The sequence below is a fragment of the Leuciscus leuciscus genome (genome assembly GCF_965113295.1).
Source record: "Leuciscus leuciscus genome assembly, chromosome: 19".
Lineage (NCBI taxonomy): Eukaryota > Metazoa > Chordata > Actinopteri > Cypriniformes > Leuciscidae > Leuciscus > Leuciscus leuciscus.
Window position 1 is genome coordinate 18012503 of NC_138743.1, and position 24432 is coordinate 18036934.

The window sequence follows — 24432 nt, forward strand, 5'->3', positions numbered from 1 at the left end:
ACTTACATTCATGCTATTTTTCACTGACATTTTAAGATATTTCAGTGCAAGTTGCTTTCAGTTAAAACATTTTAGTCTGGGACTAGGCTTAAGCCTCGTCTGAAAACAAGGGTTAGACTTTTGATCAAGTCGCATTAGAATTGGTGACTGGTTTCCAGGCACCCTTTAAACCTCTGGTCAGATCCCCTCAAAACGAACCACAGGTCATCACATCAACTATAAGCAAATTTCACCAATTTTGACTAATAGAAAGTGTCTACAGTCCTTACGTTTTGGGTCCAGTACATAATGACCACTCTCAATTTCTCAAATACACACAAATAGACAACACAATTTTGAAAGAAACTATTAAACAGCCATTTTTATTTCCTTTTGCACTCTTTGAGCATGAATTAATTATAAAATACCAAGTAAACATTTATACAGTTAATCATATCACATTAATCATTAATCATATGACATTTATACAAAAATGTACAATACTTAAGACATTAAATTACAGTTGTAAAATGCTAAAATATGTACATCTTAAAAGAGACCGTCATGTTAAAAAAATGCACTTCTAAAAAGATCAAGCACAAACAAGTTTGTGTGTGTGTGTGTGTGTGTAATGGAGTGATTTGGTAACAAACACAAGGGCTGAACAAGAGATGTGCATGTACAGTATGAGTGAATTTGGTGAAATAATGTATAGCCTGCATTAAAAAGTCAATCCAGACAACCAATGTCATGAATGATTAATAAAACCAAATTAAAAACACCATTTAATTCAAACATATGTAATAAAGCATTACAGAACATCTAAAAACATGTTCTCCCGCTTTCATCAAAACACTGAATGACAAGTAATACATCAGATAAAATGATTCTGAACTACAAAGGCGAAACTCAGTAACTCATCATTTTTCTCAGTTTCATGATGTAGTTAAGCGTTCTTCCTTTATAGGCCTGAATCTGAATGAAGTGTTTCAGAGGAGCTGTATGTGTGTCCAGAAGGAAACCAGTGTTGTACAGGCACACATCTGGTTGAGTTGGTCTTTTCGGGTTATAACCAGTGTCTCGTCTTCACAGGCTGGACTCCGTGTAGACGGGGACGGCAGGGAACGCAGCGTTCGGGCCGAAGAGTGACAGGCGTTGGGGCTGAGTTTGAACCAGTGGTTTCTGGGCCTGCGACTCCACGGGACTCTCGTGTTTCTCTCCCATCTCTTGCAGCAGGAGCACATTAGCATCTCGCCACTGTCTGTATTTACAAGCGCTCAGAGACGGTTCGCTCAAGACCTGCTCTATGGCCTGCAGATCAGCCTCCTTAGCCTGAAATAATGCAAAGAATGACATGTTGGTTTCTTCTCTGAAACTTTAAATATAACTTGAAGCTGCTATGTTTGTTATATCAATACTGCCATCTAGTGTCTGTAGACTAGGGTCAATGACAGACAGGAGTGTTTTCAGATTTTTTTTTAACAGAACTGTCAACTAATAACAGTTCCTTATATGTAGAATACATATTAGTCATTATTTCACAATAAAAAATATATATACTGTAAATATACATATGTACTGTATATATTTTGAGAAATGTTAAGTGTCGGCTTCTAATTAAGTGATAAAAATCAGTTGAATTTTTTTTTACACAATACTCATCACTGCAAATAATAGTTTCGAAACACTTTACATTTTACTACAAAGTTTTATTTAATATCCAATTAATTTAACTCACAATGGAAATAAGTGCACACAAGTTCCTGATCGTGATGAATGATGGGATACGCTTAGCGTCAAATACCTCTCTGAAGCATTATTAAAGATAGTGTGGTTTTAGTGTCTGTTAAATGTCCTGCACATTGGTCGCCCTGGGACAGTCTTGCACACTCAATTCCTGTCGCGTACATGGGCTCTCGAGTTGCGAAAGTGTGGGTGTTGGGACAGGCCAACCGTCTGCCTCTGACTAAACGCATTTATACTACAGAATGTGCAAGTCAACTAGCCTTCTCTTGGTATATAGAGGAAGTCAAATATATAATTATGAAAAACAGCACTGACGAAAAGAGTACACAACAGTGCACTGCACCAACATAAATGACATACTTTACAACTACAAGTCATGATCGTTACTAAAACGTCACAATTTTACCATAGTAACAGTTTTATGACACATGTTCCATATTGAATCTAACATCCATTCGATTTTAGTGTTCAGAAGCATTTTGCAAATAAACCTACTTCAAAACAATGTTTTGCACATATGTTATGAAGCAACATAACATCAAGAAGCCATTTTTTTTTAAGAAAAAAAACTGTCTGGCTTAATAAAGGAAAATAGTCAAATAGTTTCTATTTCGACTGAATCTAGATCATTTGAGCAAATTCATTACCATTGAGACAAACAGTAAAACATTTGAACGAGCACAATCTCACCTTTAAAGTACTGTTTAAAGTTCGAATGAGGTGCAGTTTGTCATTAACGCTCTCATCTTTGCAGCGTCTAATGAAGGAGGACCTGAAGTCACGTTTGGTGCTCGGCTGCGGGGCTCCAGTGGGCGACAGACTCGCATGCTTGAGGTGAAGATACAACATCTCCATCTCGTCTGACGGGGCGCCTGATGAAACAGTGTCACAGGAGCATTACATACCAAACTATTTACAGGATTACCACGCTTTTTGAACTATGGATTTCCATGATTTTTCCAGGAGTTCACAATAACTGGATAAGGATTTTTTTAAAAAAGAAGAAGAATTTTACAGAGACAATTTCTAGACAAAAACAAATAGTTTTAGAGTTGAGAATAATTATAATTAGTTTTTTTTAATGGTTTTACTATTTTCTTATGTTCAGAGATATTCACATAAGTTTGAATCTAATTTATGCTTGGCACATTTTAGTAAAAAAAAGTTCTGAAATTCTTGGTATTTTTAAAGGGTCATGACATGGATTTTTATTTATTTTATTTACTATGTTCTTTGAGGTTCACTTATAATATTAATCAAGTTTTTTGCACAAATTATTTTCAACCCTCATTCTGACCCTCTGTCTGAAATGATCTGTTTTTAAGGCACAGCTTCTTTAATGCTGGTCAGTAAACGCCACTGTTATGATTGGCTAATGACTGGTTGTAACAACATGAAGGTGGGTCAATTATGATCTCTTTTAACCGTTTTTAATTTGGATTTGCACTTAGAAGGATAAAACATCTTTTTCCAGCGCTCACTCACTGTCATTTCCTTTGAACTCCTGTATTTTGAGGATGGGGTCGTCCTCTGAGCTGATCTCGTGCCACGACTCACTGTCTGCGCTCTGAGTCTCTGTGCGGTGACATGGAGAGGAAGAGGAGCGGGGGGGCAGGAGACAACCCTAAGACACACACACACACAGATAGACCTCAAATATAACAGCAATCTTTCAAAATCTCAAAGAAATACTATTTTTAAACAGAAACTTGTGTCAAAATGCAGTAATAATGAGAAATATTGCAATTTAAAAAATATATATATTTTCCATTTTAATATTTTAAAAAAATAATTTATTCCTGTGATGGCAAAGCTGAATTTTCAGCATCATTACACCAGACTTCGGGATCACATGATTCAGAAATCATTCTAATATGCTGATTTGTTAATATAATCAAGAAACATTTATTATTGTTATCAATGACTCATGCGGCTTAATATGTTTTTGGAAACCATGATTCATTTATTTTTTTAGTATTATTCAATGAATAGAGAAATCAAAAGAACAGCATTAATTAGAAATTAGTGCTGGGAAACGATTAATCGTGATTAATCGCATCCAAAATAAAAGTTTGTGTTTACATAATGTGTGTGTGTACTGTGTAGAATTATTTTGTATATATAAATACACACATATGCATGTATATATTTAAAAAGAAAACCTGCATGTAATATTGTATATAAATATATTCTATATATATTTTTAATTTTTTTTAATATATTCACATGTATGTGTGTGTATTTAAATATACAAAATAATTCTACACAGCACACACACATATATTATATAAACAAACTTTTATTTTGGAAGCACTATTAGAAATATAAATCTTTAGCAACATTATAAATGTCTTTACTGTCACTTTTGATTAATTGAATGTGTTCTTTCTGAATACATTTTTTTTTTATTTTAAATTGGACCCTAATTTTTTGAATGGTAGTGCATGTGGAAATGCACCATTGCGTCATTGTTTCACCCATTTTCACATTCACAACACATATAAATGAATAGAGGATTTGAATGCTGCCGTTTCATAATTACGGTTAGCAAGCTATTAATATTAGCATGTCTGGATAAAGTGTGGTTACTCACACGCAGAGAGCCGGGGGTGAGCTGATCCGTGTCCTCCACAGACACCTCAGCTTCATCATCATCATCGCTCTCCTCACTGTAGCACTCTATATTCACACAATCACAGTTTCAATATGACAAATCAGCCATAAAAGTGTCAGGTTAGGTTTGCTGGAAGATGTGGACTGAATTAGACGCTCAGTGTTAACTAGGCTTCCGTTGGCATATGTGTGAATCTTTACCTCCGTTCGTTGAGTCTGTGGGCTCAGGTTCATTTGAAGCCTGGGTGAGTTTAGCCAGCCATCTAGGTTTAAAATAAAACAAAACATTAATAACAGTAAACCTACACTTATCAGATCGGTGGAATGATTGTAATGGATCTTATGTGTGTCCTCTGCCCACAGTTTAATAGCAGCACACCCACAGTTTTCTCTCACAGGTTTATTTATGTTTCACCAAACCCTTACAGGAAAGTTTTACAAAAAAAAAAGAAAAAAAAAAGAAAAGATATTTCTGTCAACATTTACTCACACTTGTCTCATTCAAAACCCATAAGTTTCTTTCCTTCCATGCAACATAAAAGGAGATATTTTGAATAGATATGCACCGATTGCAATTTTCTTGGTTGATTCTGATTTCCGTTTCTTTTTTGTAAGTGTGACCTGCCGATACAGATTTTTTCTCAAATAACTATAATTGACAGCTGATACAAACAGAAATCTACTTTTCATCAATGCAACATTTTATTTTCATTAAAAAAAAAACAAGTAAAAAGATGCAATAGAATAGAATAAAGAGTGATATAAAATAAACACAGCTTTAAGTTTTTCAGGAGGGTATACGGTATATTCAGGTAATACCACAGAATTTAAAGTAATCAAATGTAAAATAACACTGAATAGTCTTCAATGTAAAAACTAAATGTAGATTAATGCTTACAATTAGTGACAAAGGTTACTCAGTCAAGAGATTCAAGTGATTTTCTCTTTGTCTTTTGTTCTTTAACATGACATACAGCCACAGGTTTATTAGACTGCTGTCACTTTAAGAGTTTATGCACAGATCCAATATACTGCTACACAACTGTGTTTAACTGAATACTCGCCAAGATGTGGATTTTGACCGCTTAAGCGCAGTAAGCCACTCATTTTGGTACTTGCGACTCAAGCTGCTTGAGACTGAGGCGGCTTGTGCGCTCATATAGATCACGGGTGTGTGCACTTTTGGTGTGAGCGCGAAACCCGTGAGAATTAGTGAAATCATGCGCAATACAAGCACTATTTAACCGGAGCGAATGAGACGAGTGAGTGAGAGGAGGCGGGTGTGTGTCACTTCGCCGTCGAAGAGAAGAGAGAGCGAGAACGCGCATCTGACGTTATTCCCTGTGCCGCTGGCAACAAAATGGACCGGCTCGGAATCGGAAAGACGTGAGACTGACCGTCCGGTTACCGGTCAAGCCGATCATGCGGAAAATCGTCCGGTCCGTGGCCGGGTCGATCGTTGTATCTCTAATTTGGAAGAATCACGACTAGTGCAGTTATTGTATTTATTAATGTATGGAATGTTGCAAGTTAGAAGATCCTCAGTATAGTTTACAGCATTATCTGGGAGAATATTTCTTGAAAGGGCACCTATTATTTAAAATTCACTTTTACATGGTGTTTGAACATAAATGTGTGTTGGCAGTGTGTGTACACAACCACCCTATAATGATAAAAATCCACCCAGTGCTTTTTTTTATAATCCCCATAAATCATAAGCACTGTCTCAGAATGAACTGTTCTCAGATTCAGGGCAATGTGACGTCACTTTGCACAGGCCCCTCCCACGACTGTTGATTGACACTGCAGTTTGAGCATAGACCCGCCCTGAGGGAGCGGGACACAGTCCGCCATTGTTTCGACGCTTGAGCAGCTGTAGACAAGAATGTCTCCTAAGCGATTGAGGTGTTTTGTTGTTGGATGTAAGAATGAACATAGCAGTCTTCATTTACTCTCGTTGTTACTCGAAGATGGATCTGTACCAACTGTTCGTGATCCAGCTTACAGTCTCCGGAGCGATAGGCCTAATGTTACTGATCACGGCAGAAATGAAAGTGAGAGCGCACACTTTATGACAGCTCATCAAATAGTTTTACGGATATACAGTGTACCAGTTTATTAAGCACAGACTGAAAAGGTGTGTATATATTTGTTTACTGTTAGTTGTAACGAGTGTTTTGTGTACGTCGCTGTGTATGTTCCATGCTAATGAAAGGGAGAGAGAGAGTTTTGGATAAGACTGAAATGCTCACATCTTATACTGTGTTTATTTAGCTGCTCTAACAGTGATTTTCTGGAGTAAAACTAACGCTTCATCTTTTGTGTGATGTACAATAAACTTAATTGAACTCATCAGTATATTCTGGTCATCATTCGGACGAGGTCTGCTACAGCAGGCTTGTATTAATAGTGGATAAAAGCAGACGACAAATAAGTTATAACCATTATTAAGCTATAAATATATATTTACACATACACACACTATCTTTCAAAAGTCTGTGGTCATTTTTTTTTTAAGAAATTGGTTCCCGGCCTGTGTCCGTTTTCGAACTGATCCGTGCATTTCCACTGCAAAAAATAAATAAATAAATTATTCGGTTCCACCCCAGCCCCGAAAAAACTTTATTCAAGCTGGATTGGAACCCCAGAACTAGTGACGTAGGGCATCGGTTCCCAACAGGGGGGTCGCGGCCCACAAGGGGGCCTCAGCGAGCTCTGTGGGGGGGTCGCGTCATATTTTGAAAAGTTTTGAGCAATTTGCATTAAATAAAAGTCCTTAACTTTTTTTCTGTTCAAAATGTATATAATGAGCGAGTTCATCATGAATCCATTTTCCAAACCGTGTTTTTGTCTTATTCTGAATCACTATGGTACACCTATAATAAGTGATTACATTGGGACTATTTTACCCTGGTTCGGATTGCTGCCGCTGCGGAGTAGCCCAGTACCTGCGTGACTCGTCATAGACGCACACAGAGAGAGAAGTAGTTCCGGCTACAATGTTCTTCCGAAAGACGCATTATTCTGTTAATAAACGCAAGTTTATTATTGCTCCCTATAGCGCCAAAAGCCTAAAAAATAAAGCCTCACATTGATAAAGCCTCACAAATAACATGCAAGTATTGAGGCCCCAGACAGAAGTCATTTAGTAATAGCCTATATTCATTCTTTTTTTACCTACACACAAGTGTGAATACTGATATTTTTGTTATTGCATTTAAAATAGGGAAAATTTATAGGCTACTCCTAGTATAGGCTTACGTTTTTAAATTACAAAGGGCCTACTAATGTTTTTGTTATTGTATTTTCAATATTGTAGGCTATTATTTGTGCATAAACATCTGTTTATAGTAAACATACCGTTTGTTTGAAAACAACATATTTTGTCATCCTTGCTGCAAGCTTACAAGAGCGAAAATATCATTAAATGTGAAGTGGGCCCTAAAATATTTTCTTGGGAAAAAGGGGGTCTCAGACAAAAAAAGGTTGGGAACCACTGACGTAGGGGACGGGGGCAGTTCAGGGGCGGAGAAATGTAGCGTCTGAAAGTTTTGAAAGTGAAAGTTTTCTAAACCGTTTTGGTTTCTATACTGTAAAAAAAAAAAAATGTCATGATATGTTATCACAACTTTTTTTCTTTTATCAAATCAACTTAGATAATTAATGTGGTTCAGATAACATAACACAATGAAAGAGATTGGTTTAATCAACAGAAACTCAAAATATGAACTCAAATTTTTTATTTCAATGAACTCAAAATTGTAAGGCAACCATGTAACAACAATTGTTTTTTACAGTGTAGCTACTGTGCTAACATCTCTTGCGAGTTTCAACTTTATCGGAAAAAGACACAACATTTCTGTTCAGCAGTGGCGTACGGAGGAAACATGCCCTCTACAGTCTAATTTGGTCTTCACCGGAGATCAAAGACAAACTAGAGAGCTCAACACAGGATTATATTCAAATACGTTCTCTAAAACATAAGCAACAGATGTACACAAACACCCTCATGGGCCATGTTGGTTTTTGAACTGGTTACGTAGTCCGATAAACAACACATAGCAAAGAAACCCGTTACGTCATCGTTTGTTTCTTAAGTCTGTGGAAACTCATGGCCAGTTCACAATAGGCTCCAGTTCGCCCGGCTGAGAACTGGCCGAGAGCCAGCTCCCGCACAGGAACGTGAACGTTTCGGTAAAAAAAAGGTACGTGTGACTGCTCTATTAGGATATTTTCACACAAGCACTTGTAAATGCAGTTTTCCGCAATCAAATTGAATGCAATCAAACCAAGTGTGAAAGCACCCTTAAGGCGAGACACTACATAGGGTAAAAATTTTAACTAGCAGATGTCACCATGAAATTTTCTCAGTTGATTACCAACATTAAGATGAGCAAAAAAAAAAAAATGTATACAAGTTTTCTGTAATTTAATGTTTAAATATGCAAATTAGGCATAATCTAATTAAATATGCACAAATTTGCATATATATATATAAAAAAACGAAATCTGAGTATTGGATAAAGCCAGGTTCAAAATTATTTTTTCATTGTGTTCACATATTAGATGGGAAAAAAATTACAGAGGGATTTATGGATATCTACTTTTGTTATCCTGTAAATCAGAATATACTGTCAATAGCCTTAAACAATTAATTTTTCGTCATGTTTTTTGGAATAAAATGTTATATAAATCAGGCTAGGAATAATATACATTTACAAATCCCTCTGTAAATGTCTTCATAATATAACTAGGTACAAGACTAGAAAGTTTGGTGTATATAGGTGCTACTGAAGTGGAGATTTCAGACTTGGAGTATGAGAGAAAAGTCATTTTGATAAAACGGGCTTTAAAGATTTATATCAGCCAATGAGATTGCGCATTTAGAGTTAAATCCCCCCTTTTTACTTTCATGATTGGTCGCTGATAAAAATAAATGACCATATTTGGATCCGACAGCATTGTACAGGAGAGAGAGAGCTTTCTAACGGTCTATGTGATGACAGGGTGCAGGCAGTGATCGCGGAGCAGCGGGATCATTTAGAACGCCAACTTTTGTTGAATTTATGAGAAATCTACAGACGCAAACCGATGAAGTGTAGTAAAATAAAGACCTAAATGTGTATTTCTGACTTTTTTTCACCACAAGTCTGAAAGAAGACATGTTATTGAAGACAAATATCCCAAAATCTCAAAATTGACCAGTGAAAGAAAACTATGTTTTTGCCTGCCGTGTCTCACCTTAAGTGTAATATTTGATAACATACTTCAAATAGTGTGCAGAACTTTGGACACATGATATCAGATAAACCTCAATTGAGGAGTCCACACTGTATTTTTAGCACTGGAGGTCTGCAAAACCCTGTGTTTGCAAATCTTCATCAAACGTGCTCAATTGCATAGCGTGCAGCAGAGAGATTTGGCCACAGCTAGGTGTCAATGCAGCCTGTCACACTGCAGTGCAAACATGTCACCACCAGAACAAAAAGTCACTCACTTGTTCATGTCTTTCAAGTTTTCAGCTGCAAAGTAGAGTGTCACCATGTGGAGGTGGCTTGTTTTCATTGCACTGGAAAAGAAGAAATAAGACAACACAAATAAAAACATACACAACCCCAGCAGTTCTCAAGGATGATATATTTGGGGGTTGTGTGGTTACATGACGTAGTGGAAGCATTACAAAAAACAAACATGTATTTGACACCAAAGTTTGTCTTCTGTCTTATCTACATCCAATTACTGTTATCAAAGTAAAGCACCATCACTGTATGCCTTTAAGAAGGAAGTCTTAACACAGCGGTTCAGACCACATACTTATAACAGGAAACTGTCTGCTGTGAGCGCACATTAAGTGGGGTACAGATGACACCCTTCCAGTGCTAAAAAAAAAAAAAAAAAAAAAATCTGATTTATAGGTTGAGACAACACACCACATGTTCTAAATGCAACAGTCAAATGACAACCCAATAACTATTTTAACTATGATGTTCTGAGTAGTTGCCAGGGTGTTTCTTTGCTGTCACTAGTGTTTTGCTAGGTTGCGATGCAGTCGCTAAGGAGTGCTTTTAGTGCATTGCTATGGCTGCTAGTTTGCTCGGGGTGCTTTCTATGACAATTACTAACATAGATATGTACACGTAGACGCCGCATTCGACCGCTCCAGACATGTCGATGTGTCCACCATCTTGGAACCGTCAACATTTCAGAAGCAGTCGTCACTCAGTGTAAAACGTTTTTCAAGATGCCACAACACTAGAAGAAAATCCTGAAGAAATGGGATAACCTTTCACAGGTTTCACAGAGAATGTGTTGGTTTGCGTTTTAACTCAACATTACAGGTTTTAAAACCATAGTAAATTCATCTGGTTGTATTGTTTTACTGTAGCAAAATCACCAGCTGAAGTTTATTGTAGCTCGAGATATTCATACATGCATACGATTATGGTTACAAACGCACAATCAACTTGTTCAAGTGTTCACGGCCTGTCTTTATGAAGAACAGCTTGCGTAAAGCGGCCCAGTTGGTAATGAGGCACTTGTATCGGTTGTTATGGTGTTGCCATGCAGTTGCTTCATGGTTTCATAGATCATTGCTAGGGTGTTTTGGCTGGTTGCTATACAGTTGTAAAGACGTTCAGTGTGGATGCCAAGGAGTTCATATGAAGTTGTTTGGGTGTTGCAGGAGGTTTCTAGGGTGTTGTTATGCTATAGCTAGGATGTGCTAAGTAGTTGCCATGGTGTTTCTATGCTGTTACTATATTGGTCTGGGTGGTTGCGATGCAGTTTCTAAGGTTCTCTGAGTGGTTTTAGTGTGTTTCTGTGGCTGCTGGTGTTCTGTGTGGTTTCTAGGACAATGCTAGTTGGTTTCTAAGGCACTGCTAAGTTGTTGCTATGGTGTTGCTACGAGGTTTGATAGTCCATTTCGAGTGGGTTCTCGATAGGGTGTAGGATGTTGCTAGGATGTTCTGGGAGGTTGCTAAGATGTTCTGTGTGGATGACAAGGAGTGTCTATGAAGCTCATTGGGAGTTGCATGCGGTTTGCTAGGTGGTTCCAAAGGTGGTGTGAGTATTTTTTAAATGTGTTTCTAATGCTGCTACATTATTCTGGGTCGTTGTTAAGGCGTCGCTAGGTGGTTCCTATGGCATTGCTATATTGCTGGTAGGAGATTGCTTACTTGCCCAGGTAAAAACAGCTCCCCATCTCTCTATGATATTCTGGTCCCTTTCTGGGAATATTTCTGTTCATTTTATCATCCCCAGGTGAAAATCATAAATCATAAAAAAAAAAAATTGTAATACGCCTCTCCTTAACTAGCCACATATTTTAAGGTATAATTAATTTGCAAAGGGGCGAGTTTCACATCAGAGTAATACTTTTGGTTAGGGATTTGACCAAGTATTATGTTGCTAAGTATAGGCAAACTGCACTAACCATCCAACATGCACTAATTTCAGAAAGACAGATAAGATGCATTGATACGATGCAAATAGGCATTGTGTTACTAGGTCAGGTTTTTTACAAACCACAAGCAGTCAAAAATCGAAATAAGGAAGACAAACTCACAACTTCTTCTTGCATTCGGTAGCCTGTTCTACGATGAAGTCCCTCATGTTGATGTAGCCTTCGGCCTTCTCTGCCTGAAAGGAAATGGAGATCATTTATCTCTAGAAAAGGGCTGCGCTTTCTAAAAGCATCGTAAAACCAAGTACATCGTAGAAACCACAGGCACCAATGGTCTATCTCTATACAATCTACTTAAGATAGCTATGCTTTTGAGAAATGTAGCCTTGCTCTGGAGCAGGTTTTATTTTGGGTAAAAGATCGCAAACCAAAATTTAACCAATCAGCTGTGAGCAAAAATATTTTTTTCTGACAAGTCACCCCAATGTTGCTCCAAAGTTAAGCGCTTCACAGTGCAATCATTTTGGGTCAAAGACGAAAAGAGGTCTTATCAGGCATATTTAAAACAAGATATGCTAATATCAAAAGACCCTATTTAAAGTTTTTTTTTTAATTTGACAATGACATTAATAGTATGGGTATTTTGTGTGGAGAATCCCCTCAATGGCCTCTCTTGAACTTGTGGCATGCTGTAGTGAGGGAGAACTTGGTTCAGAAATATTGTTAAGCTATTATTCTGACATTTGCCATTCTCAATCCCTTTCCTTTGCTTGCCCGTTCACACCAAGTACTAACGATAACTAAAAACGCTAAAGATAAAGTTCTAAAAATCTTTGGAGCCCTTAAGCTGCTTGATTTGCATTTACTTTTTGGCATTTTACAGTGCCTAGCAACTCTCTCTGTTCATGGGCATCTAAAATAAATCAATAACACAAATAAAACAAAATAAAAATGCACTAAAATAGTCATATTTATTAAAATTTTACACATTTGTCAGTGCTATTTATCTGTAATATAAATAAAATGCTTAAATTGTAAATTGTTATCTAGACAGTGATACTGTCATTCAGTGTAATGGATGAAACTGTGGTATAACAGAGAATTTGCATTGCACTGAATGACAAAAACATTCGGGGTGCCTTTTGATGATGTCACAGACTGCCAGTCAGTTTTTTCTATTCAGTTTCAAAATGGCTCCTTGTTCCTTTTTCACTAAATGGCCGCAAAAAAAAACTGCGTATTCGGTAAAAACTGTAAGACATAGTCCTTTTTACAGAGCCCCTAAAGGGACCTTTGCAAAAAAAATAAAAAAATATACAGACTTTCACGTGTTCACAAGAAACTATTGCACGAGAAACTTTTCACATGCGCACAGGATTTATTTGTGCTTGCGTTACAATTTCCATTTTGTATCCTATCTATTACATATATTTCCTTTGTGCATCACTGCCATTTTACTAAAATGAGAGTATGGATGCGCAGAAATTGATAAAGATCTATTTGCTCAAAATTTTAGGGACTAATATACCTCTAATCATTCACCATGACGGGCGAGAAACTGCCCCGTGAAATGGGCTGATGGTGCAATACAGTTGTGCATTGTCCAATTTGACAAGTTCAAGGGTCAATAAAAAGGGCTGATACAGCAAAATTGCTAAAAATGTGACTTTCGTTAGGGCAGTGTGTCATATTCATAGACAGTATAAGAAGTGGACAGAGCCATCTCATTGGAACTCAATTGAAACAAGTGAAGCCCATTTTTAGCGATTTTTTAGGACTTCCGTTCCTGACGCGCAGACTCAAACCGAGCTTGACGACGTAGATGTGACGTGAGCAACCCGTCTGTCTTCTAGTAGCTGTGGCATAAGAAATCTGAAACATTCCCTAACGAATCTCACAGAGACGGAGATCGTGAGTACGAGGTGTCCACGAGCTAGGAGCAGGAGAAACTTTTGCTAGGTATTCTGATTAATTATTTTGTCATTGTGCCTCCACGTCTCCCCGATTGCCAGCGAGCTTCTCCTCCTGCCCATACGGTAATCTCTCTACGGTGCGACAGAGAGTCGCGTGGTTATGACGCAATTGTTAGCCTACTTTTACAAAAACTGCTTCTACGGGGCCATAACATAAGCTACAAGGTAATGGAGCATGTTATACATTGTCGTGTTTCTTTAGAAATAAATAATGGACAAATGGAGTCTTTAAACGCCTCAAATGTGAAGTTATTCGCTGTCAAAGTGACGCCAAAATGAATGGGAGTCAATGGGATGCTAACAGCAGGTGAAGTTCTGCTACAAGATGGTGGCACGCGGCCGGCTTCAACTTCCGGTCAACTTCCTTCCCGCTTGGTCATATTTCAAGGCCTTGTCACTTTAAAGGCACACGATGCAGTTTCCTTTTTTCTCAAACAGTGACCCCTAGAGTCGCTGTGGAGTACTTGTATTTAACGATTCTGTCGTAAATAACACTCACGCAGAGCCGTCTCTGCACTCTTCAGACCGCGCTTTCTTCGTTTTTTTGTCGAAAAATTTCATATTTCGCAAGTAACAAGTTAACAGTCCAGACTCTTAATGAGAAATGAATCAAACTGCTGGTGTGATTGGCTGTTCACTGCACTTAGGTGTGCACGCTCCAGAGCAAATCATTCAACTCTGGTTCAAACCCGCACAACCCAGCTGACAGAGAACATTTATAGTGATGCTAACACTAACCTCAGAGTTAGTTCAACCAGCTTTGTGCTATAGGCTTCTCATTTCCAAAATGAGATAATAAATGATATTTCAAGACATAAACACACTTGTTCACATTTTCCGTAGAGACGCCACGCATTATCAAGGGAAAACCACACACGACTTACCGTGTCGGATGTGTACCAGTAGAGTGAACATTTCTTGAGCACAAACCAAAACTTTTTCCACCTCCAGCCCAAGAGCCCTTTGCTTTCTTTCCTTTTGTACAACCAGCCCTGACAGTCGCCCTGGCCCAGGTCTTTCACCGAGACCCTTCTGCGGCTCATCACACCATCTCCTATCACAAAAACAAACCAACACATGACAATAAGACAACAACAGTGCCATTCTCACTGGGTTCACCACTTAACAGTACTTTGGTACATCAATAGCAAAGATAATAGTGCATGATGCAGTCAAAAAGGTCATGATTACGTTAACAGAATCCAAATTTATCTTTGTACATTGTGTACTGGCAAAAACAGGAACATTTTACTCCTTCAGCAAGTTTAAAACATCTATAACTTATCTTTGACAATAATAATCGTGTGTTACAACACTTCTTCCTGCTTACCTTGAGGCTTCTCGGCAGCAAAGTCTTGAAGAGGGTACTGAAAGAACAAGGAGAAAGAAAGACTGTAAATTAAACAGTGAGCTCAGCCATCAGCGCCCACAGCTCCGAGAGACAGCGCTAATAACACAGCCTTCACTTCCCTCTACCAACACACACATGATGCCAGTAAGAGAGTTCAAGTACACACGCACACACTAATGCTGAGATCCTTCCTCTCTCTCACTTTCATAAATGCATTCACATATAAATGCTATATATAGCTATGTACAGTGTATGGAGACTTACCACAAAGCTTCTGAAGATAATTTTGAAACTACCCTAATCAGATAGTTGATATGACGTGCGAAGCAGTCTGTCATATTTGAAAACATTTTTAATTTTTTTTAATTCTTGTTTAGTTATTATACATTCATATTTTATGAGTTCATATTCATTGAGAGGCTATATGGAATATTCAGACTTTTAAAAAATTAATGTCACGCCGCAGGACTATTTAAGTGAACTGCAGAAAAGCTGATTAAGAATGGTAATAAATTAAAAAAAAGACTCAAATCTATTTTCTAAATGCATATTTAGATCTTATTATGAACAATTCAAGTTTCAATTTAATTTTTAAAATCTTTTTTTGTTCTCGTAATTTTTTGTTAAAATGTCATAACTGGATCTTCCCCAACTGATGATTAAGAACCAAATCACTGCCCTATATGTTCTTATTATTTTTTTCTCGATAATCCGTTTAACTTGGATGTACGTCACAACATGGACGAAAAGATTGGTTTCATCATGACTTTAGGGCTTGTTTACACGACGCCATTTTCAACTAAAAACAGAGAATTGTATGTGTTTTGGCCTTTCATTTACACGACAACAGCATTTTAGGGGCCTGAAAACTTTTTTGAAAACGATACCATTATCATCTCTGTGTAAACTACAAAAACGCGAATTTGTGAAAACAGTGACGTCATGCGCATGTGTATTACGTGTTCAGTCTGTAGGTGCGTAGAGTTTCGCCAACTACTGGCCTGGAAGAATAATACACATTTTTAATTATTTTCGCAGATTCGTGTGAATGGGGATCGTTTTTGACAATATTGTTGTCTGTACGCAAAAAAAAACGCAAAGAAAAAACTTTTTAGTACATCATTGTTGTGTAAACATACCCCAAGTTTAGCAGCTGATACTGATTCTGACTTGTTATTCCACATAGTGGCATTTCTAAAATCTACTGCCGGTTTATAATGCACATTTTTTGAGTTTTAAAACCTTTTTTGTACATCTTGAGTAAACATTTATTTAAATTCAGAAATATTGTGACAAGACAAGAGGTCCAGATAACTTAAACCCTTTTTAGGTTTAGAAAAAAAGCATTATTTAGTTTTTTCTTTGTGGAAGTATCAAGAAGAAGGTTTCCAAATTTAGCTAACAGTGTTTGAACATAAGCAATAATCACAGATACACATTCTGCTGAGTATTATGTGAAATAATCTTCAGCAGAGCTTAGGAACAGCTGACAGTTCAATAGGAAGTAGTTTATGATGCAAAAAAATAGAATACAAATATGATAAAATCAGCTCTGAAAACACTGAACGTACAGGAAACACAACATCTGCAAAACTTACAACAATTAAAATGTAATGCTATGGAAGTGGCAGCTGTCCAATTATTTAAGATGTTTTCTAGCGGCGTTTCATAATAGCTTAAACATTATTTTCAGCTACTTCTGTATTTGGTGTTGATTTGATATTGTAATTAAGACAGTGGGATTTTTTCACTCGATGATTCAGTTTTAAGTATTTGACACAAATGCTGCGTGAATGGTTAGGAAATAAATAGGCCCTCAGAAAGGTGAAAGATGAATAACATGCCACTATTCCAGGGGTGAAATACTTGCAAAAGATATTTCTGATACTAGTCAAAGCATTTGTTGATCCCAAAACAACAACTGGAGGAAAAAGTGATCACTTACTGACTCAGTCTGTCTGTTCATCATCCTGTGATTCTCCTCTGCTGCCTTCAGAGAGGAGACCAGTAGAAATATCTCTTCTACCAACTGAACAAATAAAACAAGTCATTATCAACGTCTTTTATATTCTAATTTAATAATAATAATAATAATAAAGAAATATAAAGTAAGTTTGATGTTTGTTTGAAGCATCTTTGACTGAGAGATGCTACACTATACTGTGACCAGTGCATACGGTTGTTACACTCTTTCTTTGTGTTACAGTTATTATTAAGTAGTTTTTATTGTATTTCACTTACCTGTAACCAGCACGTGAAAACCTGCAGGTATTTTATCCCTCTGAAAACCGCTCTTGCAGACATCCCAGATCCTGTGTACAAGCAAGCTGTGTCAGAGTGTTTGTGTCTGTGAAGGCTGAGTTGGACTTGCTTGAGCCTCAAATGACGCCTTTCATTTGCATAATTGATTTAATCAGTCGCGTCTCTTCATCACATCTTTTGTGTTTAACTTTGAGGCATTATAATCAGATCTTTTTATGTCATTGTATTCCAGAGTAAACTGATGGATTGCTTAAAAGAAGCACTTGGTAAAGCTGTGTGTTGTTGTCGGATCCAATTCCCTGCGCTTCAGGATCCGACCACTGCGGGGCGCTATTGCATTGCACAGATGATGATGATGATGAAGAAGAAGATACTTTTTTATAAGGTAATACGGATGATACTGTATACCACACAGGGAGAGAATAAAGTAAAGAAGAGTTATGTATGACATGTTCAACAGTATTTTGGTCATAAATGAAAACAAGAATTGGAAAAAAATATGGTCAAATATACGTTATTTATACCCTAATAAAGTTCGAGAGGTATCCTTTAAAACATCACACAGACTTTATTTTGAACGTTTCACAAAAAAAATAAAAAATAATAATAATGTTTTTCAATGTTTAGCCAATTTTCAAGAATATTTGGGATGGATGTCTCTTCATTTCAAGGTTGTTTGGAACAATGTCATTTTTTCTCTTCCTCCACCCTAACCCTAACCAACCTAACCCCTAATCTAAGCCAAGTGGGAAACAATTTATAAAAATATATTTATTTATTTATTTATTTATTTTTGTAATTTTTTTTAAGACTTTAATTGATTTAATTCTTGCAGTTGTACCCCTGGCATAAATTGTTTTCACCTACATATATCCGTATGTTATATATTTTCATTTCATCTGTTGTGAGTTGTATGTTTGTACGAATTTTATAGATTCTAATTCAAATAAATAAATAAATAAGAGAGTAAAGTAAAGGCCCAAACATGGATGGGACTTGGTGGCCAAGCTAGGCATGTTGGAATATATATATATATATATATATATATATATATATATATATATATATATATATATATATATATATATATATATATATATATATATATATATATATACATAAGCAAAACATAAACTCACAATATAACGCAATAGATGTTTTTAATATTATTTTATTATATTTCAGCATAAACATACATAGGTAATGAACATAATGTTGCTAACATTTATAATTTAATTACTAATGAAATTCTGCATGTAATAAGCTAAGTATTTATCATAATAATAACATACAAGTAATGTCAGAAAGATATCAGTTCTGCTGTTGTTCATAAATACCAGTTATTTGTACAATGAGAACGTTGTCACGTCGGCAGAAATAGAGTCATCTGTGTCCTAAAGAGCAGTGAGCCAGGGTCCTTATTGTACTCCCCTCACTGCAGCCGTAAATGTGTAAATCATTAATAGCCTATTGATTAACACTGCAATTTTCCATTCAATTTTCCATTTTTATTTCATTGTGACTTTAAGCATATATGGCACGGTGTTGCCTCCAGGAAACATAGTCTCTTTTAGTTTATTTTTAATAAAATGAGACACCCATTTACTGCTCAAACCTAAGGGGAAGAACTCAAATACTAATCAATGAAAGTACAAAAAAGGGGTCACATGACCCACATTTTGTGTTTTGTTTCAGCACATGTGCACAGGTCACATAGCTCCACATTTTCCCCAGTGAAAAGGGCAGTTTTCACTCATTTGCAACCAGTTAATCACCCACTCACCGGTAAAGAAGTATTTTCAAGAACTTTACATTATACAGTATATCATCAAATGTTATAGAGAACATAACAAAAAATTGTGTGTTGCCTCAAGGCAACATTGTACCACATGGGAATCACATAAGGCCATACCAGGCTACTAGGTTGGAATACAAATACATTATATTTGTAAGGAAAAGAGTGAAAATTACCTAAATATATGTGCATTTTTGCATGATTTTCTAATGCACTTATATTCACACTATATCTGCACATATTATGATCTGCACATTTTCCATAGCACCTAAAAAAGGGTATAAAACACAACTGCCAGTTGATGAGGGTGAGGATGAGGTGCTATACTGTGATGAGGAAGATGAGGTCAAAGTGACAGTGAATCCTGCAGGGAAGAAGATGCAGATGAGGATGAAGATGGAAATGATAACTTGATGAAATTATGGTTTGGTAATACTAGTGTTCCACTATGGTTCAATGTTGCCTGAGAGCAACTGCTGGATATGAAATGTTACTTTTTAATAAATATGAAATGTGTTATACATTAAAAACTGGATAAATGTGTTTGTTCAAGTGTCTTGTAAAAGAAATAGATGTTTTCAATAAACATATATTTTTTTTCTATGTGAAAAGGTCAAATTCTTCAATTTGTACATTGTAAAAATTAATGAAAATGTTTATTGATATTGTTATATTGTCCAATTTTAAACAAGACTCATTGATATTAATTGCGTACCATAGAGGTTTAACTCTTTGAGTCAAGAATTGATGGGTGCGACTAAATCAATGGAATAAAAACTGAAAGTATACGGCGCTGGGTGTAGCATACTGATCTTGTGAAACACCACTCTGCGTAGGCTATCATTTCCTACAAGCAAAAAGAAAAAGGATGTCAGTGGTTAGTGCTGTTTTATTTCTGTAACTCAATCTGAGCATTTGACAAGTGATAATGCAACAGAGCTTGCAATCAGATCGGGCGACTTTTATGCATTTAAAACTCACAGTAACTTATCTAGAACGTTGAGTTATTCTGTTTAGATTATACACATAAAATAAATTCTGCAAATCTTCTTTGGAACAATGTGAATTGTTAATAAATAAATAAAATTAAAGTGAATACCTCGAACGCAATTATAAAAGAGTCATGGTGTATCTACAGTATCAGAGCAAAATTTTCCCCCCTAATTTCATTCCCTATATGGCTAATTTGTAGTTAAATATACCCAGATTTGTTCAGTGCATGATTAAGGTATAGAGTAAATATATATAGCATATCATGAAAGCATGTTTAAATATGTTTAGCATTTAAGAGCATATAGCTCATATTAAATATAATGTAGCCCCAGCCTTAGCTAACTCATTTTATTTTGTCAGTTCAATCCTGGACGGTTTAAAAATGAAACTGGATCAGCTGGAGTGTCACTTCACATGGGGCGTTGAAAAGGACGAAGTAGCCATAGCTGACCTCGTCATAAGACTTGAAGAACAGGCCAAGCTGGATCTAGGGAGGGAAGAAGGAGCTGCACGAGCACAATGCTCTTTGGGATTTGTAAAATTCCTTCTTGACCGCAAAGAAGAGGCCCTTGCCCACCTGTTGAATTCTGAGATACTCATTAAAGAAAATCTCGGTGACAACTGTGACAAGACTCTCATTGTCACCTATGGGAATTTTGCCTGGGTGTACTACATGAAGAACTACACAGAGTGTGAAAGTTACCTGAAGAAACTTCAGAAGATAAATGAAACATTTCCAACAGAGTTTTCATCTGTTCCAGAGGTTCTTGGTGAGAAAGGATGGGCCAAACTTAAATTATCTCACAAGTATTATGACAGAGCCGTAGAAGTTTTCCAGAAGGCTGTGGAACTGGATCCAGAAAATAGAGAGTGGAACGCTGGTTATGCCATTGCTCTGTATCGCACTGAAACTGGTACTCACACTGAGTCTTGCACTGTGGGTTCACCTGCGATCAAACAGCTGAGAAAGGCCATTGACATCAACCCAGATGATGATGTTCTGAGAGTCCTTCTAGGACTTAAGTTTCTGTCATTATCCAAGAGCTTGATGAATGACTCTGAGAAATTGGTTGAGAAAGCCTTGAATGGGTCTCCAGAACATCCGCATGTCATGAGATATGTTGTAATTTTCTTTAGGAATCAAGGACATGTAGACAGGTCTATTGCACTGCTGATGAAAGCACTTGAAAGATCACCAAATTCAAGCTTCATACATCATCAGTTGGCAATGTGCTACAAGACCAAGAAAATTAATTTACAGAAAGAAAAAAGGCGCAAGGTGGAGGTAGATGAGGCTCGAGAACAATTAATATACTATTTAGAAAAGGCAACATCCCTAAAAGATTCCTTTCTCACTGCAATGTGTGAGCTTGCATTACAATATGGAGAGAGACGTGATCTGCTCAAGGCAGAGGAACTGTTTGACAAAACATTAAAGACAGCAAAAGAGAAAAATGAACATCTACAAGTAGTCCATTTTTATTATGCTCAGTTCCAGCTGTACTGTAACAGGCGTGAGGATTTAGCAATTTTGCACTACCAGGAGTGTTTGACAATGGCTCCACAAACTATTGATGGGACTAAAAGTGCACAGAAACTGATGAATATCGCCAAGAGACGTATCAAGGTTAATCCACATGATTGGAAAGCCAGTGAGATAATGGGATTAGTTTATCAACACAAAAGTGAGATGTTTCAGAGTAATTCAGACATTTCAGGCAATGAAGAGAATGATGAGTTCCTGAGCAATCTTTGTGAGCTTATGTCTTTGTAATAAAATAATAACTGTTTACAAGGATGCATAACCTGGGATAAAAAAATAGGTCTAATTTGCGCATTTATGTGCACAGAAAACTGGTGCGTAGTCTGCGTACGCATTTAGTTAACTTGTTCCTACCCTTGTTCTTGACGAAGTGAGTCTTCGTAACTAGTACAATTTGCCTAAAACAAGGAGATTTGCATAACCTCACCTCTCTCCCTTTCCTGCTTGTCTGTTCTCCCTTGCACACTCGTTTTCATTTAGAAGGAATTTTAGTACGCACTAATGTATGAATTGTGATTTCTTAGTAAAAATGTTAGTGCACAAAAGCCAATGTGTTAAGCAGCATGATATTTTTACCTCTGAAATCTTCTTTTTTTTTTCTACCTTGCAGATCTTGTTTTATTCAGTTCTTATGATTATAGAATGTTATGGTTATGTGGGAGGAATATGTGATCTTTGTAAAAAAGTAGCTTCACCTATAAAGTGAATTATAGTGATAAATGTAATCTGGAGAAAGGAAAAAACAACAAATATCTTTAATGCAAAGTCAGAAAGTCTTAAAAAAATGTTTTATCCAGTTGTTGCTGTTGTACTTATTTTTTAGGAGAATATGTCACATGTTATGTCTTCAGATGTATATTTTATTAATTTACATTTTAGCCTCTTTATTTTTTCTCATTGTTGTATTTGTATTGGGTTGTATATTTGAGTTGTATTTTATTTCTGTTAAAGCTGTGTTAGTACATTATGTTTAATTTCACAGCATTAACTACACTTGTTTTGCTTTGATAAATAAAACATTTGACAAGAAACACGGCAAAACTTGTGATGGAAAATCTTTTTGTTTTGGAATCCTTTGTTGGCGAAGGACATCCTGGAATGTTGACATCCTTGTTGGTGAATGGAATCCTTTGTTGGCGAAGCACAGCTACTTGGGCGCCAAGATATCACGCAACACCTGAAATCCGCTATCTCTGCGCCCAAGATATCTGATATCTCTACGCCCAAGTAGCAGTGCTTCGCCTGTGCTTCACCCCAATATATGGGGTCAATATATGCCTAGGAAATCGCCTAATCTTAATCTGCACTGCTATTTGTACTCGTTGTGAATACCCAGGCCACAATAAGTAATTATTATTAATATATATATATTTTTTTAATCACTTTTACTCACGACATGCTATCCGGCAACAAAGGATTCCATTCATTATGCTAAGCTAAGCTAGCGTCGGCGCTGCCAGACTAAGACCATGCATGCAATGAGACAAAAATGCTTTTGCCCATCTATCTAAATGTAGGGGAGACAGTGAATAACCCCTATTTCAAAAAAAAAAACTGTGGCGTTCCTTTAAGTGTTGATTTAAGAATGGAGGAGGAACTCAAGGAACTTAGAGGACTTGTGGCCCAGTTGAAGGCAGACAACATCTTCTAATGTGCCCGATGAAGAACCTGTTCCACCTCATCCAGTCGGTGTGAGTACTAGTGTAAGACTTGAGGAAGTAGAAAGATGCTGGGTCATCTGGTTGAGGAACGACCACGCCCCGAGAAGACAAAGTAAGTTTCTGGAAATTAACATTTGAACTCTCTCTTGCGAAATTAGTATTCCCATCCTAGATGCAAGTTTCATCTCAGTATTGAATTAATTTACATTTCTTTCCCTTCACTCCTTTTCCAACGGTTCTTCTCTCTCTCATGCTTTGATCAACTGAAATTCACCCAAAAATCTATATGGTTTAATGTGAACAATTATCATACAATACATGTCTGGTATCATTTGAAATGTCTCAGTACGACTGGTACAAAGGTCTCTTCCCCAAAGAAGTATACCAAAAGGTAATAAAGTTTTTAAGAGTTTAGAGATATCTTGCTTACAGAGGTCTTTCATGCATCCTGCCCTCAAAAGGTGTAAACTCTGAAGAAAGTAATTAATGCAAATTACCATTGTTAGCATATGTTTAGGTTTCTGTCTTGGTCTGAGTATATAAATAAATGTCTCAAAAGGCTCTGGGCGATTTGTAATGAGATCAGCCCGTAATGCTTAATGTCTTTCAGACACTCATCATTAGTGTATACATTTTCCTAAGTCAGGTATACATCTTTTATTCTTTATCTCTGAGCATTTGATGTTTTGTATTGATTATCTTTGTATATTAGTAATGGACTAACGTCCAGTTTTATGTGGAGCATAGAGCACATCAACTGCGATTTTTGAGTTCCGGTTCATATTTGGCACTAATTAATTTGTCCTTGGACTGTAAAGATGAAAAAGGGAATTATAATATCTGTATTAATATATCTGTAGAAGCGGCCATGACCTCTGACTATAGAAAATGCTATTATTCAAGTGTAGCTATACAGATCCATGGGGGCTATACAAAATATCTTAGACTAAGCGTGAACGCGACCATCTAAGATATTAACCAATTACCTCTGTTTAGTGACCAATCACTGACGAGTTTGTGATTGTGAGACCCACGTTAAATTCCTAATGAACAGGTAAAATATAAGAGTTGAATAGAATATGTATGGCTAGAATATTTCAAATGTGTAGCTAAA

The 24432-nt window shown here is 36.6% G+C and overlaps 2 protein-coding genes across 2 annotated transcripts in view; one reads left to right on the forward strand and one right to left on the reverse strand.

Moving 5' to 3' along the window:
- Positions 1 to 333: 333 nt before the first annotated feature.
- Positions 334 to 24432, reverse strand: part of cnksr3 (cnksr family member 3) — a 69574-nt gene continuing 45475 nt past the window's right edge. The window contains exons 14-23 of the mRNA XM_082147765.1: positions 19449 to 19485; positions 15044 to 15080; positions 14598 to 14767; positions 11903 to 11976; positions 9836 to 9907; positions 4540 to 4601; positions 4319 to 4404; positions 3211 to 3349; positions 2416 to 2597; positions 334 to 1311 (exon numbers count right to left, since the gene is read on the reverse strand). Of these exons, the coding sequence (XP_082003891.1) occupies positions 1066 to 1311; positions 2416 to 2597; positions 3211 to 3349; positions 4319 to 4404; positions 4540 to 4601; positions 9836 to 9907; positions 11903 to 11976; positions 14598 to 14767; positions 15044 to 15080; positions 19449 to 19485 (1105 nt within the window). The 3' untranslated portion in view covers positions 334 to 1065. The remainder of the gene's footprint in view (positions 1312 to 2415; positions 2598 to 3210; positions 3350 to 4318; positions 4405 to 4539; positions 4602 to 9835; positions 9908 to 11902; positions 11977 to 14597; positions 14768 to 15043; positions 15081 to 19448; positions 19486 to 24432) is intronic.
- LOC309482902 (interferon-induced protein with tetratricopeptide repeats 5-like) lies at positions 19914 to 22896 on the forward strand. Its single transcript, XM_082148502.1, has one exon. The coding sequence runs from the start codon at positions 20497 to 20499 to the stop codon at positions 21886 to 21888; it is 1392 nt and encodes a 463-aa protein (XP_082004628.1). The 5' UTR covers positions 19914 to 20496; the 3' UTR covers positions 21889 to 22896.

Bases quoted from the DNA above. Each gene is read 5' to 3' on its own strand.
- LOC309482902 (XM_082148502.1), top strand. From the start codon at position 20,497: ATGAAACTGGATCAGCTGGAGTGTCACTTCACATGGGGCGTTGAAAAG.